Genomic DNA, 21,278 nt, shown 5'->3' on the forward strand with positions numbered 1-21,278 from the left:
TATATATATATATATATATATATATATATATAAAAACAAAAAACAGTATAGGACTAATGGTCAATATACTTGAGTCAAATACCACCAGCTCAGTCAAAAATATATATTTGCTGTAGCTATGTAATATAGAAAGTGGTGCAGACCCTATAATTATCTGATCAGATACTATAAGAAAAGAAACAGTACATCAAAATACATATACCTTGTATTGTGTATTCAAGCCCTCATTTAACACTTTATTGCCACACTTAGATCCTCTATACTAACCTGCCCAGAATTAGCCTCTATAGACCAGAGGTTCTGCTTCAGCTGGGGTGTAGTGTGAGCAATAATTAGTGGTTATCTGACACAAACCGATGATCAGTACAGGCCATCCATGCTTGATATGATACTATGTGTTGATATTTCTCATGATTTGGGTCACGTGAAATAACTATGATACCATGTATATAGTCTACAGTTTTAGATAACGATATTGCAATGAAAGGTTTTTTCAGCAAGTTATAATGTGATACATTGGATATGAAATTTTGGCTCTAATATAGAGAGCAATAAATACTGCTATTATTAACAATAAGGGTGCTTGATTCCCTATCTTTTCTAAAGGTATATGTATTTTGATGTACCGTTTCTTTTCTTATAGTATCTGATCAGATATATATATATATATATATATATATATATATATACATACACACACACACACAAATCACATTGGGTGAAGGGGTTAATCTTTTGAGGGTAGTCCATTGAAACAACTACCTATAATTCTAAATGAATTAAGTCCCATACTTTGTCATTGTTAACGAACTGCTCTATTTTGTATAAGAGCAAGAATGACTTAAAATTAGGCATGTACATTTGTGTACTTCATTGGCAAATGAATGCCAAAAAAGAGCCGAGTGGCCATTTTCGGCATTTGTTTTCTAATGAAGTACACAAATTAACATGTCTACTTAGAGACTTGAAACTCAAAATTTTCCTTTCATGATACAGGTAGATCATACAATTTAATTTTTTTTTCTATTTTACTTTTTATATCAAATTTGCTTCATTCTCTTGATATGTTTAGTTGAAGGAGCAGCAATGCACTACTGGAAGTTAGCTGGACACATTGAGATAGCCAATGAAGAGAGGCATATATGCGCAGCCACAAATCAGCAGCTAGCTCACAGTTACTGCTCCTGAGCCTACCTAGGTATGCTTTACAACAAAGGATACCAAGTGAACAAAACAATTTAGGCAATAGAAACATTTTGGGTTTTATGTCCCTCTAAATATGTTAGAGCCACCATACAAGCCTAGTGATCTGCATCCTGAATACAGTGGTTATCTTACAACTTTTTTTTTTCTAACGCAATGAAATATTGCACTAAAAGCATTATATTGTGTAGCACATATGTTCATTCTTTGTAAGTCAATCTGGCAATAAATGAGCAAAGAAACTTACACAAATCAGAAAACTTTCACAAGGTGACCCGAATCTTTAATTGTATTAAGTCACTTTATAGACAAAGATATTCAGATTGATTCAGATACATAAATTAAAGGCATGAACAATGACTTGGAACAAGCACTGATCCATTAATATTTTTCTGGAATGTTGCATGAAAAACAAAACAAAAACCTACAGCTCATACAGTTTGTTATATAAAGTGCAATTGTTGACAAAAAAAAAAAAGTTATAGCTTTTGGATTTCCATAATAGAGTTTATTTTCCAAAGTTAAATGTTGGCCCAAAATGATTCATGCAAATACAATAGGTCTTCCTTTAGTTAATGCATCTATCAGTTGCCTCTCTACCAATAAAGGGTTAGATTACAAGTGGAGCGCAAAATATGGCGAAAGCAACATTTTCACTACACTTAGTAATACCAGTGCAGGCAAATGTGCTCTGGTATTACAAGTTGAGTGCAATGCGAACGCGAGCGCGCTTCCATAGGCTCCAATGGGAGCCTCGTTCTCATGCCGTCAGACACGGTTGAGAACCTAGCGCAGCAAAGGGGGTAAGTCGTGCAGCGATGGGCAGCAAAGTGTAAATGTATACAAATATATATTTGCGTTTATTTGTGTATATACACTTATTAACACAAATGTATACGTATATAAGCAAATACACATATATTTACAGGGAACACAGTCCCTCAGAGACTGCATTGTAAAGGCACTTTTCAGTGCTGTTTGTTTTTTTCTAACACCCCACACCCGCCAACTTTAATCCCTAAAAACTACTTTGTGCAGTTTTTTAAAATTAAAAAAAAAAATACAATATACTTTAATTTGGGGGCAATTGAGGGATATTTTGAGAGCTGATCTCTGGTTAATTTTCGGAAAGCTAATTGCTACCGCGAGCTTACGGTAGCAATAACCAGCCACTTGTAATGGCTGTTTATTTATCACGTGCCCGTAAATGGGTGAATTTGTCAGTTTACAGGCACGTAATAAATTAACGCTCCACTTGTAATCTAGCTCAATGGTGGATGGGATAGAACTCTAGCTGTGGAGACGTTTGCTAAGAAACATAAGGTACCCAGAGAAACAATTGCAATAATTCATAGGTCTCGAATCACTCTTTATAATTTGACACGAAAATGATTTAATGCTTATTTGGCTCAGGGAAAGACAGGTTTCAAGTGACACCAGGTCACTGCCGTTATCAGTCTATGGTTCTTGGTGGAGATAAGGCAATATATGAGCAGTTATATATAACTAGTTTTAACATAAAACCAGTTTTAACATAAATCATAAATAGAGAAATCGCTGGGTAAACAAATAAGCAGTCATTGTAGGCATGTGGTCATTCAAACACAAATGTGATCTTATTGTATTCTGCAACAATGTAAACACAATAATACTGCTATAACCACCCACAGGACGTCCGAAACAAGTTTCCATGCACACAGTTGTGCTGTTACAACATAAGACAACTTGTAAATTGTGCAAAAAAACTGCACACAATTCCTATTAGACTGCAGTAATGAAAAGGTCAGGGATCCTCTGAATGAACTCTGTTTTTTAATTAAGAAATTATTAGTCTTAAACGCTCTTTCCAATTAATTGGTCTTAAGTGAATCCAGCAAGGTAGGAAAATCTAATACTGTGTCTTTATTGTTTTCTGTGCCACTGGCAGTCCATGATGACAGGGAATGAATGCAAAATGGAGCAAAGCATGGTGACACACACTTTTTCACTTTTCAATTAGTCCACCCTCCTTCAGCTTGAAGTAGAAGAATTTCTCCAGGGTGTTGGCACACTTGCAATAATCACTGTCTGGGGGGTTGTACTCCCTACAGTTGGTGATGATTCTTTGCAGATCAGCAATGAAGATCTTCTTAGTAACATAATATCTGTTTTTAAGTCTTTCGGTCATCGTTTTCAGGTCTGATGGAAAGTGACAAAAGAAAAATTTTAAATAGACAGCAGTTCTTTAAGTACTCAAACATTATAGCATTGTGTTCACTATTTGATTCTGCTTCACTTAGACAAATGGCCGCAAAAGGTTTTCCCAAGTATTTTTAGATCTATATTTTCCCTGGTTTTCAGATATTTGATTTTGTGAACAGATATGCCTGATCAGAAGCTTCTAAGACTTTTATTTTTGCACTGTATAACCTCTTAAATACAGTGTTAACACGCACTAGGAGTTACAGTCTCACTTAAAAGTTTAACTATTGGATCTAAAGCTGAATTTGAATTGTTGTTTAATAAACTGTTTAAATATATTACCCACAAGACAAATAAGTCTCCTCTGTCACAAAAGCTAGTGATTATGTGTACATAATAATGACCTCAATACAGTGTTAAAACAGAATTTATGCTTACCTGATAAATTATTTTCTTTCTTGGTAGGGAGAGTCCACAAATCCATTCATTACTGTTGGGAATACAACACCTGGCCACCAGGAAGAGGCAAATACACCCTAGCTAAAGCTTCAAGTATCCCTCCCACTCCCCCCGACTTACCCAGTAGTTCGGCCGAGGAAAAGTAAAAGTAAGAGAAACACTAAGGGTATAGAGGTGCCGGAAGAAAGGGAAATAACTGGCGCCAGAAATAAAAAAAATAACGGAGTGGGTTTGTGGACTCTCCAAGGGCAGGGAGAGTCCACAAACCCATTCATTACTGTTGGGAATCCAATACCAAAGCTAGAGAGGACACAGAATGAACAGTGAGGGCTAAACAAGGCAGACATACCTGAAACTGAAGGCACCACCGCTTGAAGCACTTTTCTCCCAAAGGAAGCCTCAGCCGAGGCAAAAACATCAAATTTGTAAAACTTTGAAAAAGTATGAAGAGAAAACCATGTAGCCGCCTTACAGTCTAACATAGAAGCTTCATTCTTAAAAGCCCATAAAGAAGACAATGCCCGAGTCGAATGTGCCGTAATCCTCCCAGGAGGCTGCTGTCCTGCCTCCACATATGCCAGAAGGATGATACTTCTCAGCTAAAAAACATAATTTATGTAAGAACTTACCTGATAAATTCATTTCTTTCATATTAGCAAGAGTCCATGAGCTAGTGACGTATGGGATATACATTCCTACCAGGAGGGGCAAAGTTTCCCAAACCTTAAAATGCCTATAAATACACCCCTCACCACACCCACAATTCAGTTTAACGAATAGCCAAGAAGTGGGGTGATAAGAAAAAAGTGCGAAAGCATATAAAATAAGGAATTGGAATAATTGTGCTTTATACAAAAAAATCATAACCACCACAAAAAAGGGCGGGCCCTCCTGGTGGGAATGTATATCCCATACGTCACTAGCTCATGGACTCTTGCTAATATGAAAGAAATGAATTTATCAGGTAAGTTCTTACATAAATTATGTTTTCTTTCATGTAATTAGCAAGAGTCCATGAGCTAGTGACGTATGGGATAATGACTACCCAAGATGTGGATCTTTCCACACAAGAGTCACTAGAGAGGGAGGGATAAAATAAAGACAGCCAATTCCTGCTGAAAATAATCCACACCCAAAATAAAGTTTAATGAAAAACATAAGCAGAAGATTCAAACTGAAACCGCTGCCTGAAGTACTTTTCTACCAAAAACTGCTTCAGAAGAAGAAAATACAACAAAATGGTAGAATTTGGTAAAAGTATGCAAAGAGGACCAAGTTGCCGCTTTGCAAATCTGATCAACCGAAGCTTCATTCCTAAACGCCCAGGAAGTAGAAACTGACCTAGTAGAATGAGCTGTAATCCTATGAGGCGGAGTCTTACCCGACTCAACATAGGCAAGATGAATTAAAGATTTCAACCAAGATGCCAAAGAAATGGCAGAAGTTTTCTGGCCTTTCTAAAACCGGAAAAGATAACAAATAAACTAGAAGTCTTTCGGAAAGACTTAGTAGCTTCAACATAATATTTCAAAGCTCTAATAACATCCAAAGAATGCAACGATTTCTCCTTAGAATTCTTAGGATTAGGACATAATGAAGGAACCACAATGTCTCTACTAATGTTGTTGGAATTCACAACTTAGGTAAAAATTCAAAAGAAGTTCGCAACACCGCCTTATCCTGATGAAAAATCAGAAAAGGAGACTCACAAGAAAGAGCAGATAATTCAGAAACTCTTCTGGCAGAAGAGATGGCCAAAAGGAACAAAACTTTCCAAGAAAGTAATTTAATATCCAATGAATGCATAGGTTCAAATGGAGGAGCTTGAAGAGCCCCCAGAACCAAATTCAAACTCCAAGGAGGAGAAATTGACTTAATGACAGGCTTTATACGAACCAAAGCTTGTACAAAACAATGAATATCAGGAAGAATAGCAATCTTTCTGTGAAAAAGAACAGAAAGAGCAGAGATTTGACCTTTCAAGGAACTTGCGGACAAACCCTTATCTAAACCATCCTGAAGAAACTGTAATATTCTCGGTATTCTAAAAGAATGCCAAGAAAAATGATGAGAAAAATGATGAGAAAGACACCAAGAAATATAAGTCTTCCAGACTATAATATATCTCTCTGGATACAGATTTACGAGCCTGTAACATAGTATTAATCACAGAGTCAGAGAAACCTCTTTGACCAAGAATCAAGCGTTCAATCTCCATACCTTTAAATTTAAGGATTTCAGATCCTGATGGAAAAAAGGACCTTGAGACAAAAGGTCTGGTCTTAACGGAAGAGTCCACGGTTGGCAAGAGGCCATTCGGACAAGATCCGCATACCAAAACCTGTGAGGCCATGCCGGAGCTACCAGCAGAACAAACTAGCATTCCTTCAGAATCTTGGAGATTACTCTTGGAAGAAGAACTAGAGGCGGAAAGATATAGGCAGGATGATACTTCCAAGGAAGTGATAATGCATCCACTGCCTCCGCCTGAGGATCCCGGGATCTGGACAGATACCTGGGAAGTTTCTTGTTTAGATGAGAAGCCATCAGATCTATTTCTGGAAGTTCCCACATTTGAACAATCTGAAGAAATACCTCTGGGTGAAGAGACCATTCGCCCGGATGCAACGTTTGGCGACTGAGATAATCCGCTTTCCAATTGTCCATACCTGGGATATGAACCGCAGAGATTAGACAGAAGCTGGATTCCGCCCAAACCAAAATTCGAGATACTTCTTTCATAGCCAGAGGACTGTGAGTCCCTCCTTGATTGATGTATGCCACAGTTGTGACATTGTCTACCTGAAAACAAATGAACAACTCTCTCTTCAGAAGAGGCCAAGACTGAAGAGCTCTGAAAATTGCACGGAGTTCCAAAATATTGATCGGAAATCTCACCTCCTGAGATTCCCAAACCCCTTGTGCCGTCAGAGACCCCCACACAGCTCCCCAACCTGTAAGACTTGCATCTGTTGAGATTATAGTCCAGGTTGGAAGAACAAAGAAGCCCCCTGAACTAAACGATGGTGATCTGTCCACCATGTCAGAGAGTGTCGTAAAATCGGTTTAAAGATATTAATTGAGATATCTTTGAGTAATCCCTGCACCATTGGTTCAGCATACAGAGCTGAAGAGGTCGCATGTGAAAACGAGCAAAGGAGATCGCATCTGATGCGGCAGTCCTAAGACCCAACATTTCCATGCATAAGGCTACCAAAGGGAATGATTGTGACTGAAGGTTTTGACAAGCTGATATCAATGTTAAACTTCTCTTGTCTGACAAGGACAGAGTCATAGACACTGAATTTATCTAGAAACCTAAAAAGGTTACCCTTGTCTGAGGAATCAATGAACTGATTGGTAAATTGATCCTCCAACCATGAACTTGAAGAAACAACACAAGTCGATTCGTATGAGATTCTTCGAAAATGAGAAGACTGAGCAAGTACCAAGATATCGTCCAAATAAGGAAATACCAAAACCCTATTCTCTGATTACAGAAAGAAGGGCACCGAGAACCTTTGAAAAAAATTCTTGGAACTGAGGCTAGGCCAAACGGTAGAGCCACAAAACTGGTAATGCTTGTCTAAAAAGAGAATCTCAGACACTAAAAGTGATCTGGATGAATCGGAATATGCAGATACACATCCTGTAAATCTATTGTAGACATATAATGCCCTTGCTAAACAAAAGGCAGGATAGTCCTACAGTAACCATCTTGAATGTTGGTATCCTAACATAACGATTCAATAATGATAGATCCGGAACTGGTCTGAAGGAATTGACCTTCTTTGGTACAATGAAGAGATAAAATAAAACCCCAGCCCCTGTTCCAGAACTGGAACTGGCATAAATACTCCAGCCAACTCTAGATCTGAAACACATTTCAGAAATGCTGAGCCTTTGCTGTGTTAACTGGGACACGGGAAAGAAAAGAATCTCTTAGCAGGAGGCCTTAACTTGAAGCCAATTCTGTACCTTTCTGAAACAATGTTTCTGAAACCAGAGATTAAGAACGGAATTGATTCAAATTTCTTTGAAGAAAACGTAATCTGCCCCATACCAGCTGAGCTGGAATAAGGGCCGCACCTTCATAGGTACTTAGGAGCTGGCTATAGGTTTCTATAAGGCTTGGATATATTCCAAACTGGAAATAGTTTCCAAACTGATACCGCTCCTGAGGATGAAAAATCAGGCTTTTGTTCCTTGTTGTGAGGAAAGGAACGAAAATGATTATTTACCCTGGAAAGAAAGGGAAAGCAAAGTTGACTTAGAAGACATGTCAGCATTCCAAGTTTAATCCATAAAGATTTTCTAGCTAAAATAGCTAGAGACATATACCTGACATCAACTCTAATGATATCAAAAGATGGTATCACCAATAAAATTATTAGCATGTTATAGAATAATAATAATGCTATAAAATTATGATCTGTTACTTGTTGCGCTAAAGCTTCAAACCAAAAAGTTGAAGCTGCAGCAACATCCGCTAAAAATATAGCAGGTCTAAGAAGATTACCTGAACATAAGTAAGCTTTTCTTAGAAAGGATTCATTTTTCCTATCTAAAGGATCCTTAAATGAAGTACTATCTGCTGTAGGAATAGTAGTACATTAGCAGGAGTAGAGACAGCCCCATAACCTTAGGGATTTTTGTCCCAAAAAACTCTAATCTGTCAGATGGCACAGGATATAATTTGCTTAAACGTCTAGAAGGAGTAAATAAATTACCCAAATTATCCCATTCCCTGGAAATTACTTCAGAAATAGCATCAGGGAGATAAAACACTTCTGGAATAACTACAGGAGATTTAAAAACCTTATTTAAACGTTTACATTTAGTATCAAGAGGACCAGAATCCTCTATTTCTAATGCAAATAACACTTCTTTAAGTAAAGAACGAATAAATTCCATCTTGAACAAATACAAAGATTTATCAGCATCAACTTCTGAGACAGAAACCTCTGAACCAGAAGAACCATTATCAGTATCAGAATGATGATGTTCATTTAAAAATTCATCTGAAAAAAGAGAAGTTTTAAAAGACTTTTATGTATACTAGAAGGAGAAATAACAGACATAGCCTTCTTAATGGATTTAAAAAATAAAATCTCTTATGTTATCAGGAACACTCTGAAAATTAGATGTTGACGGAACAGCAACAGGTAATGTAACAGTACTAAAGGAAATTTTATCTGCATTAATAAGTTTGACATGACATGCAATACAAATAACAGCTGGAGAAACAGATACCAAAAGTTTATAGCAGATACACTTAGCTTGGTAGCTCCAGCACTGTGCAGTGATTTTCCTGAAGTATCTTCTGACTCAGTTGCAACGTGGAACATCTTGCAATATGTAAAAGAAAAAAACAACATATAAAGCAAAATTTATCAAATTCCTTAAATGACAGTTTCAGGAATGGGAAAAAAATGCCAGTGAACAAGCTTCTAGCAACCAGAAGCAATAAATAATGAGACTTAAATAATGTGGAGACAAAAATGACGCCCATATTTTTTAGCGCCAAAAAAGACGCCCACATTATTTGGCGCCTAAATGCTTTTGGCGCCAAAAATGACGCCACATCCGGAACGCCGACATTTTTGGCGCAAAATAACGTCAAAAAAATGACGCAACTTCCGGCGACACGTATGACGCCGGAAACGGAAATAGAATTTTTGCGCCAAAAAAGTCCGCGCCAAGAATGACGCAATAAAATGAAGCATTTTCAGCCCCCGCAAGCCTAACAGCCCACAGGGAAAAAGTCAAATTTTAAGGTAAGAAAAAATGTTAAATTAAAATGCATTATCCCAAATATGAAACTGACTGTCTGAAAATAAGGAAAGTTGAACATTCTGAGTCAAGGCAAATAAATGTTTGAATACATATATTTAGAACTTTATAAACAAAGTGCCCAACCATAGCTTGGAGTGTCACAGAAAATAAGACTTACTTACCCCAGGACAGTCATCTACATATAGCAGATAGCCAAACCAGTACTGAAACGAGAATCAGCAGAGGTAATGGTATATATAAGAGTATATCGTCGATCTGAAAAGGGAGGTAAGAGATGAATCTCTACGACCGATAACAGAGAACCTATGAAATAGACCCCGTAGAAGGAGATCACTGCATTCAAATAGGCAATACTCTCCTCACATCCCTCTGACATTCACTGCACGCTGAGAGGAAAACCGGGCTCCAACTTGCTGCGGAGCGCATATCAACGTAGAATCTAGCACAAACTTACTTCACCACCTCCATCGGAGGCAAAGTTTGTAAAACTGAATTGTGGGTGTGGTGAGGGGTGTATTTATAGGCATTTTAAGGTTTGGGAAACTTTGCCCCTCCTGGTAGGAATGTATATCCCATACGTCACTAGCTCATGGACTCTTGCTAATTACATGAAAGAAAGAAAGAGTAGTTGCAGTGGCCTTTTGACCCTCACACTTTCCGGCATACAGAACAAATAAGGAAGAGGTTTGCTGAAAATCCTTAGCAGCATGAAGATTGAGAGGAAGGATTAGGACAAAAAGAAGGGACTACAATCTCCTGATTGATATTGTGGTCAGAGACAACCTTAGGCAAAAATTGTAGTACTCAAAACAGCCTTATCCACATGGAAAATAATTTAAGGGGGATCACACTGTAAGGCAGAAAACTCAAACTCTGCGAGTAGAGGAGATAGCCAACAAAACCTTCCAAAACAAAAGTTTAATGTCAACAGAACAGAATGCATAGGCTCAAACGAAACCTGTTGAAGAACCTGAAGAACAAGATTAAGGCTCCAAGGAGGAGCAACAGGTTTAAATACAGGCCTAATTCTAACAAGGGATTGAATAAAGGACTGAACATTGGGAAGAACAGCCAGCTTCCTGTGAAGTAAAACAAAAAGAGCAAAAAAGTAAATTTATGCTTACCTGATAAATTAATTTCTTCTATGGTACGACGAGTCCACGGATTCATCCTTTACTTGTGGGATATTATCCTCCTGCTAACAGGAAGTGGCAAAGAGCACCACAGCAGAGCTGTCTATATAGCTCCTCCCTTAGCTCCACCCCCCAGTCATTCGACCGAAGGTACAGGAAGAAAAAGGAGAAACTAAAAGGTGCAGAGGTGACTGAAGTTTTGAATAAAAAAAAATATAATCTGTCTTAAAATGACAGGGCGGGCCGTGGACTCATCGTACCATAGAAGAAATTAATTTATCAGGTAAGCATAAATTTACTTTTCTTCTATAAGGTACGACGAGTCCACGGATTCATCCTTTACTTGTGGGATACAATACCAAAGCTATAGGACACGGATGAACGGGAGGGACAAGACCGATGCCTAAACAGAAGGCACCACTGCTTGAAGAACTTTTCTCCCAAAAATAGCCTCCGAAGAAGCAAAAGTATCAAACTTGTAAAATTTGGAAAAGGTATGAAGTGAAGACCAAGTCGCAGCCTTACAAATCTGTTCAACAGAAGCATCATTTTTAAAAGCCCATGTGGAAGCCACCGCTCTAGTAGAGTGAGCTGTAATTCTTTCAGGAGGCTGCTGTCCAGCAGTCTCGTAGGCCAAACGGATGATGCTTTTCAGCCAAAGAGAAAGAGAGGTAGCCGTAGCTTTTTGACCTCTACGCTTTCTAGAATAGACAACAGAGAAGATGTTTGACGGAAATCTTTGGTCGCTTGCAAGTAAAACTTCAAAGCACGAACCACGTCCAAGTTGTGCAACAGGCGCTCCTTCTTAGAGGAAGGATTAGGACACAGGGAAGGAACAACAATTTCCTGATTAATATTCTTATTAGTAACAACCTTAGGAAGGAATCAAGGTTTGGTACGCAAAACCACCTTATCAGAATGGAAAACAAGATAAGGCGAGTCGCATTGCAATGCAGATAGTTCAGAAACTCTTCAAGCCGAAGAGATAGCAACTAAATACAGAACTTTCCAAGATAGAAGCTTAATATCTATGGAATGCATAGGTTCAAACGGAACCTCTTGAAGAACTTTAAGAACTAAATTTAAACTCCATGGCGGAGCAACAGGTTTCAACACAGGCTTGATTCTAACTAAAGCCTGACAGAACGACTGAACGTCTGGAACATCTGCCAGACGCTTGTGCAGTAAAATTGACAAAGCAGATATCTGTCCCTTTAAGAACTAGCTGATAACCCCTTCTCCAATCCTTCTTGGAGAAAGGACAAAATCCTAGGAATCCTGATCTTACTCCATGAGTAGCCTTTGGATTCGCACCAATAAAGATATTTACGCCATATCTTATGATAAATTTTCCTAGTGACAGGCTTTCGAGCCTGAATCAAGGTATCTATGACCGACTCAGAATCCCTGCTTGGATAGAATCAAGCGTTCAATCTCGAGGCAGTCAGCCGCAGAGAAACTAGATTTGGATGCTGGAACGGACCTTGAACGAGAAGGTCCTGTCTCAGCGGCAGAGTCCACGGTGGTAGAGATGACATGTCCACCAGATCTGCATACCAAGTCCTGCGTGGCCACGCAGGTGCTATCAAAATCACCGAAGCTCTCTCCTGTTTGATTCTGGCGATCAGACGAGGAAGGAGAGAAAAAGGTGGAAACACATAAGCCAGGTTGAACGACCAAGGTACTGCTAGAGCATCTATCAGTACTGCTTGAGGATCCCTTGATCTGGACCCGTAACAAGGAAGTTTGGCATTCTGACGAGATGCCATCAGATCCAATTCTGGTGTGCCCCATTGATGAATCAATTGTGCAAACACCTCCGGATGAAGTTCCCACTCCCCCGGATGAAAAGTCTGGCGACTTAGAAAATCCGCTTCCCAGTTCTCCACTCCTGGGATATAGATTGTTGATAGACGGCAAGAGTGAGCCTCTGCCCATCTAATTATTTTGGAAACCTCTATCATCGCTAGAGAACTCTTTGTTCCCCCCTGATGATTGATATATGCTACAGTCGTGATATTGTCTGACTGGAATCTTATGAATCTGGCCAAAGCCAGCTGAGGCCACACCTGAAGTGCATTGAATATCGCTCTCAGTTCTAGAATATTTATCGGGAAGAGAGCCTCCTCCTGAGTCCACAGACCCTGTGCTTTCAGGGAATTCCAGACCGCACCCCAGCCCAATAGGCTGGCGTCCGTCGTCACTATGACCCATGCTGGCCTGCGGAAACACATTCCCTGGGACAGATGATCCTGTGACAACCACCAAAGAAGAAAGTCTCTGGTCTCCTGATCCAGATTTATCTGTGGAGATAAATTTGCATAATCCCCATTCCACCGATTGAGCATGCATAGTTGCAGTGGTCTGAGATGCAAGCGATCAAACGGAACTATGTCCATTGCCGCTACCATTAGTCAGATTACCTTCATACACTGAGCCACGGATGGCCGCGGAATGGAATGAAGAGCTCGGCAGGTGGTTAAAATCTTTGATTTCCTGACCTCCATCAGAAAAAGTTTTAGCACCTCTTTCACTTTACCCTTCCTAGTACTTAGAGTAGGCAAAGAGAATGACTGGGGGGTGGAGCTAAGGGAGGAGCTATATAGACAGCTCTGCTTTGGTGCTCTATGCCACTTTCTGTTAGCAGGAGGATAATATCCCACAAGTAAAGGATGAATCCATGGACTCGTCGTACCTTATAGAAGAAATCTGCCATTTAAGAGAGCTAGCCGACAAACCTTTCTCCAAACCCTCTTGGAGAAACAAAAGGATCCGAGGAATTCTCACTTTGTGTCAAGGAAAACCTTGGTCCTCCCACCAAGAGAGATAAGTATGCCACACATTGTGGTAAATGTGTCTAGTAACTGGCTGACGGCTAAATGTGTCTAGTAACTGGCTGACGGCTAAATGTGTGTAGTAACCGGATCAGAGTATCAATGACGCTATCTGAAAAACTTCTCTTGGATAGAACTAGTTCAATCGCCAGTCAGCCTCAGAGAATGGATATTTTGGTGGAGAAACAGGCCTTGTTGGAGGAGGTCCACTCTCTGAGGCAACCTCCAAGGAGGAGGACATCTTCACGAGATCCGCAAAGCAAGTCCTGCGTGGCCAAGCTGGCGCAATGAGGATCACTGCCAATTGCACCCCCCGGATTATGAATGGCAGAGATGTGAGAATTGTGAGACTCCGCCCACTGAAGGATGCGTGACACCTCTCATAGCTAGGGAACTAATTGTCCCCCTCATGATTGATGTAGGCTACGGAGGTAATATTGTCCGACTGGAATCTGATAAAGCGGACAGAACAAACCTGAGGCTACGCCATCAGAGCATTGAAGATGGACCTCAGTTCCAGAATGTTCATGGGTAGGGAAGATTTCCCCAGCGACCAGGTTCCCTGAGCCTTCAAGGAACCCCAACCTAGAAGACTGGCGTCCGTAGTCACAATCTCCCAGTATGGTCTCAAATAGCAAGTGTCCTGAGACAGGTTGTCCCGAGAGACCCACCAGGAGAGAGAATCTCTCATTGCCTGGTCCAGGGAGATCAGCTTAGACAGATCAGAGTGATCACCATTCCACTGTCTGAGCATACATAGTTGTAGAGGGCTAAGATGGAATTGGGCAAAAGAAATAATATCTATGGCAGCTACCATAAGACCTACCTTTTCCATACATTGAGCCACAGAAGGAAGACAAGTGGACTGTAACGCGTGCCAAGAAGACAGAAGTTTGACGACGCTGACCTTTCATGAAGATCTGCATGGAAAGCGAATCGATGATCGTTCCCAGAAAGCATACCCTGGTATTAGGAACAAGTGAGCTCTTCCCCAGATTTATCTTCCAACCGTGAGACCAAAGGAGACACAGAAGTAAGTCCGTGTGAGATCTTGCTAAATAAAAAACATAATTTATGTAAGAACTTACCTGATAAATTCATTTCTTTCATATTAGCAAGAGTCCATGAGCTAGTGACGCATGGGATATACATTCCCACCAGGAGGGGCAAAGTTTCCCAAACCTCAAAATGCCTATAAATACACCCCTCACCACACCCACAATTCAGTTTAACGAATAGCCAAGAAGTGGGGTGATAAAAAAGTGCGAAAGCATATAAAATAAGGAATTGGAATAATTGTGCTTTATACAAAAATCATAACCACCACAAAAAAGGGTGGGCCTCATGGACTCTTGCTAATATGAAAGAAATGAATTTATCAGGTAAGTTCTTACATAAATTATGTTTTCTTTCATGTAATTAGCAAGAGTCCATGAGCTAGTGACGTATGGGATAATGATTACCCAAGATGTGGATCTTTCCACGCAAGAGTCACTAGAGAGGGAGGGATAAAATAAAGACAGCCAATTCCTGCTGAAAATAATCCACACCCAAAATAAAGTTTAATGAAAAACATAAGCAGAAGATTCAAACTGAAACCGCTGCCTGAAGTACTTTTCTACCAAAAACTGCTTCAGAAGAAGAAAATACATCAAAATGGTAGAATATAGTAAAAGTATGCAAAGAGGACCAAGTTGCTGCTTTGCAAATCTGATCAATCGAAGCTTCATTCCTAAACGCCCAGGAAGTAGAAACTGACCTAGTAGAAAGAGCTGTAATCCGTTGAGGCGGAGTTTTACCCGACTCAACATAGGCAAGATGAATTAAAGATTTCTACCAAGATGCCAAAGAAATGGCAGAAGCTTTCTGGCCTTTTCTAGAACCGGAAAAGATAACAAATAAACTAGAAGTCTTTCGGAAAGACTTAGTAGCTTCAACATAATATTTCAAAGCTCTAACAACATCCAAAGAATGTAACGATTTCTCCTTAGAATTCTTAGGATTAGGACATAATGAAGGAACCACAATTTCTCTACTACTGTTGTTGGAATTCACAACTTTAGGTAAAAATTCGAAAGAAGTTCGCAACACTGCCTTATCCTGATGAAAAATCAGAAAAGGAGACTCACAAGAAAGAGCAGATAATTCAGAAACTCTTCTGGCAGAAGAGATTGCCAAAAGGAACAAAACTTTCCAAGAAAGTAATTTAATGTCCAATGAATGCATAGGTTCAAACGGAGGAGCTTGAAGAGCCCCTAGAACCAAATTCAAACTCCAAGGAGGAGAAATTGACTTAATGACAGGTTTTATACGAACCAAAGCTTGTACAAAACAATGAATATCAGGAAGATTAGCAATCTTTCTGTGAAAAAGAACAGAAAGAGCAGAGATTTGTCCTTTCAAGGAACTTGCGGACAAACCTTTATCTAAACCATCCTGAAGAAACTGTAAAATTCTTGGAATTCTAAAAGAATGCCAAGAAAAATGATGAGAAAGGCACCAAGAAATATAAGTCTTCCAGACTCTATAATATATCTCTCTGGATACAGATTTACGAGCCTGTAACATAGTATTAATCACAGAGTCAGAGAAACCTCTTTGACTAAGAATCAAGCGTTCAATCTCCATACCTTTAAATTTAAGGATTGGAGATCCTGATGGAAAAAAGGACCTTGCGACAGAAGGTCTGGTCGTAGCGGAAGAGTCCACGGATGGCAAGAGGCCATCCGGACAAGATCCGCATACCAAAACCTGTGAGGCCATGCCGGAGCTACCAGCAGAACAAACGAGCATTCCTTCAGAATCTTGGAGATTACTCTTGGAAGAAGAACTAGAGGCGGAAAGATATAGGCAGGATGATACTTCCAAGGAAGTGACAACGCATCCACTGCTTCCGCTTGAGGATCCCTGGATCTGGACAGATACCTGGGAAGTTTCTTGTTTAGATGAGAGGCCATCAGATCTATTTCTGGAAGTCCCCACATTTGAACAATCTGAAGAAATACCTCTGGGTGAAGAGACCATTCGCCCGGATGTAACGTTTGGCGACTGAGATAATCCGCTTCCCAATTGTCTATACCTGGGATATGAACCGCAGAGATTAGACAGGAGCTGGATTCCGCACAAACCAGAATTCGAGATACTTCTTTCATAGCCAGAGGACTGTGAGTCCCTCCTTGATGATTGATGTATGCTACAGTTGTGACATTGTCTGTCTGAAAACAAATGAATGATTCTCTCTTCAGAAGAGGCCAAGACTGAAGAGCTCTGAAAATTGCACGGAGTTCCAAAATATTGATCGGTAATCTCACCTCCTGAGATTCCCAAACTCCTTGTGCCGTCAGAGATCCCCACACAGCTCCCCAACCTGTGAGACTTGCATCTGTTGAAATTACAGTCCAGGTCGGAAGCACAAAAGAAGCCCCCTGAATTAAACGATGGTGATCTGTCCACCACGTTAGAGAGTGTCGTACAATCGGTTTTAAAGATATTAATTTAGATATCTTTGTGTAATCCCTGCACCATTGATTCAGCATACAGAGCTGAAGAGGTCGCATGTGAAAACGAGCAAAGGGGATCGCGTCCGATGCAGCAGTCATAAGACCTAGAATTTCCATGCATAAGGCTACCGAAGGGAATGATTGTGACTGAAGGTTTCAACAAGCTGAAATCAATTTTAGACGTCTCTTGTCTGTTAAAGACAGAGTCATGGACACTGAATCTATCTGGAAACCCAGAAAAGTTACCCTTGTCTGAGGAATCAATGAACTTTTTGGTAAATTGATCCTCCAACCATGATCTTGAAGAAACAACACAAGTCGATTCGTATGAGATTCTGCTAAATGTAAAGACTGAGCAAGTACCAAGATATCGTCCAAATAAGGAAATACCACAATACCCTGTTCTCTGATTACAGACAGAAGGGCACCGAGAACTTTTGTAAAAATTCTTGGAGCTGTAGCTAGGCCAAACGGCAGAGCCACAAACTGGTAATGCTTGTCCAGAAAAGAGAATCTCAGGAACTGATAATGATCTGGATGAATCGGAATATGCAGATAAGCATCCTGTAAATCTATTGTGGACATATAATGCCCTTGCTGAACAAAAGGCAAGATAGTCCTTACAGTTACCATTTTGAACGTTGGTATCCTTACATAACGATTCAATATTTTTAGATCCAGAACTGGTCTGAAGGAATTCTCCTTCTTTGGTACAATGAAGAGATTTGAATAAAACCCCATCCCCTGTTCCAGAACTGGAACTGGCATAATTACTCCAGCCAACTCTAGATCTGAAACACAATTCAGAAATGCTTGAGCTTTCACTGGATTTACTGGGACACGGGAAAGAAAAAATCTCTTTGCAGGAGGTCTCATCTTGAAACCAATTCTGTACCCTTCTGAAACAATGTTCTGAATCCAAAGATTGTGAACAGAATTGATCCAAATTTCTTTGAAAAAACGTAACCTGCCCCCTACCAGCTGAGCTGGAATGAGGGCCGCACCTTCATGTGGACTTAGAAGCAGGCTTTGCCTTTCTAGAAGGCTTGGATTTATTCCAGACTGGAGATGGTTTCCAAACTGAAACTGCTCCTGAGGATGAAGGATCAGGCTTTTGTTCTTTGTTGAAACGAAAGGAATGAAAACGATTATTAGCCCTGTTTTTACCCTTAGATTTTTTATCCTGTGGTAAAAAAGTTCCTTTCCCACCAGTAACAGTTGAGATAATGGAATCCAACTGAGAACCAAATAATTTGTTACCCTGGAAAGAAATGGAAAGTAGAGTTGATTTAGAAGCCATATCAGCATTCCAAGTTTTAAGCCATAAAGCTCTTCTAGCTAAAATAGCTCGAGACATAAACCTGACATCAACTCTGATAATATTAAAAATGGCATCACAGATAAAATTATTAGCATGCTGAAGAAGAATAATAATATTATGAGAATCATGATCTTTTACTTGTTGCGCTAAAGTCTCCAACCAAAAAGTTGAAGCTGCAGCAACATCAGCCAAAGATATAGCAGGTCTAAGAAGATTACCTGAACACAGATAAGCTTTTCTTAGAAAGGATTCAATTTTCCTATCTAAAGGATCTTTAAACGAAGTACCATCTGACGTAGGAATAGTAGTACGTTTAGCAAGGGTAGAAATAGCCCCATCAACTTTAGGGATTTTGTCCCAAAATTCTAATCTGTCAGACGGCACAGGATATAATTGCTTAAAACGTTTAGAAGGAGTAAATGAATTACCCAATTTATCCCATTCTCTGGAAACTACTTCAGAAATAGCATTAGGAACAGGAAAAACTTCTGGAATAACCACAGGAGATTTAAACACCTTATCTAAACGTTTAGAATTAGTATCAAGAGGACCAGAATCCTCTATTTCTAAAGCAATTAGTACTTCTTTAAGTAAAGAACGAATAAATTCCATTTTAAATAAATATGAAGATTTATCAGCATCAATCTCTGAGACAGAATCCTCTGAACCAGAAGAGTCATCAGAATGATGATGTTCATTTAAAAATTCATCTGTAGAGAGAGAAGTTTTAAAAGATTTTTTATGTTTACTAGAAGGAGAAATAACAGACATAGCCTTCTTGATGGATTCAGAAACAAAATCTCTTATGTTATCAGGAACATTCTGCACCTTAGATGTTGAGGGAACTGCAACAGGCAATGGTACATTACTAAAGGAAATATTATCTGCTTTAACAAGTTTGTCATGACAATTAATACAAACAACAGCCGGAGGAATAGCTACCAAAAGTTTACAGCAGATACACTTAGCTTTGGTAGTTCCAGCACTAGACAGCGATTTTCCTGAAGTATCTTCTGACTCAGATGCAACGTGAGACATCTTGCAATATGTAAGAGAAAAAACAACATATAAAGCAAAATTGATCAAATTCCTTAAATGACAGTTTCAGGAATGGGAAAAAATGCCAATAAACAAGCTTCTAGTAACCAGAAGCAAAGAAAAAATCAGACTGAAATAATGTGGAGACAAAAGCGACGCCCATATCTTTTGGCGCCAAATAATACGCCCACATTGTTTGGCGCCTAAATGCTTTTTGGCGCCAAAAATGACGCCACATCCGGAACGCCGACATTTTTGGCGCAAAAGGACGTCAAAAAATGACGCAACTTCCGGCGACACGTATGACGCCGGAAACAGAAAAGATTTTTTGCGCCAAAAAAGTCCGCGCCAAGAATGACGCAATAAAATTAAGCATTTTCAGCCCCCGCGAGCCTAACAGCCCACAGGGAAAAAAAGTCAAATTTTTAAGGTAAGAAAAAATGATTGATTCAAACGCATTATCCCAAATATGAAACCGACTGTCTGAAAATAAGGAATGTTGAACATTCTGAGTCAAGGCAAATAAATGTTTGAATACATATATTTAGAACTTTATAAATAAAGTGCCCAACCATAGCTTAGAGTGTCACAGAAAATAAGATTTACTTACCCCAGGACACTCATCTACACGTTTGTAGAAAGCCAAACCAGTACTGAAACGAAAATCAGCAGAGGTAATGGTATATAAATAAGAGTATATCGTCGATCTGAAAAGGGAGGTAAGAGATGAATCTCTACGACCGATAACAGAGAACCTATGAAATAGACCCCGTAGAAGGAGATCACTGCATTCAAATAGGCAATACTCTCCTCACATCCCTCTGACATTCACTGCACGCTGAGAGGAAAACCGGGCTCCAACTTGCTGCGGAGCGCATATCAACGTAGAATCTAGCACAAACTTACTTCACCACCTCCATAGGAGGCAAAGTTTGTAAAACTGAATTGTGGGTGTGGTGAGGGGTGTATTTATAGGCATTTTGAGGTTTGGGAAACTTTGCCCCTCCTGATGGGAATGTATATCCCATACGTCACTAGCTCATGGACTCTTGCTAATTACATGAAAGAAAGATGGAGCCTGAACCAAAATGTCGTCCAGGTAAGGTGCCACGGCGATTCCTCACGTTCTGGCGACTGAAAGAAGAATCCCCCAACACCTTCGTAAAGATCCATGGGGCCGTAGCTAGACCAAACGGAAGAGCTATAAACTGGTAATGATTGTCCAAAAAGCAAAATCGCAGGAATTGGAAACGATCCTTGTAGATCGGCACATGCAGATAAGCGCCCTTCAGATCTATCGCCCCCATGAATTTACCTTCCTGGACTAACAGAAGGATGGACCTTATAGTCTCCATCTTGAAGGAGGGGACCCTCAGAAAATTTGTTGAGACACTAAGTCTAGAATGGGGCAAAACATTCCCTCTTTTTTTGTGAACGACAAAGAGATATGAACAAAACCCTTGAGCACGTTCTGATGAGGGTACTGGGACAATCACTCCTAGGGAGGCAAGGTCCTGTACTCAATTTAAAAAGGCTAGCTTCTTCTCTGACCTTGATGAAAATCTTGACAGAATAAACCTGCCCCTTGGAGGGTAAGTTTGGAAACCTATCCTGTACCCCTTGGAAACTACGTCCAAGACCGAAGGGTCTTGAACATGTTAAACCTTTCTCTTTTTTTGCCTGAAACAGGAAAGGCATTCAGCGCAGCAGAAACAGCTGACTGTAGCTGTGCTGCAAAGTCCACTGGAAGGTAAACAACTTCAGATGACGCTGCCGCAGGGTACTGCATTAGGAGCTGGGAACTGAGGAAAGA

At 39.9% G+C, this 21,278-nt stretch overlaps 1 protein-coding gene across 2 annotated transcripts in view; it reads right to left on the minus strand.

Annotated features, from left to right (window-relative positions):
• Positions 1–1,464: 1,464 nt before the first annotated feature.
• Positions 1,465–21,278, minus strand: part of KAT2A (lysine acetyltransferase 2A) — a 129,375-nt gene continuing 109,561 nt past the window's right edge. For both annotated transcript variants that reach the window (XM_053699002.1, XM_053698993.1), the window contains exon 18: positions 1,465–3,381. In XM_053699002.1, coding sequence (XP_053554977.1) covers positions 3,188–3,381 — 194 coding nt within the window. In that variant the 3' untranslated portion in view covers positions 1,465–3,187. The remainder of the gene's footprint in view (positions 3,382–21,278) is intronic.

The sequence above is a fragment of the Bombina bombina genome, chromosome 1 (assembly GCF_027579735.1).
Source record: "Bombina bombina isolate aBomBom1 chromosome 1, aBomBom1.pri, whole genome shotgun sequence".
NCBI lineage: Eukaryota > Metazoa > Chordata > Amphibia > Anura > Bombinatoridae > Bombina > Bombina bombina.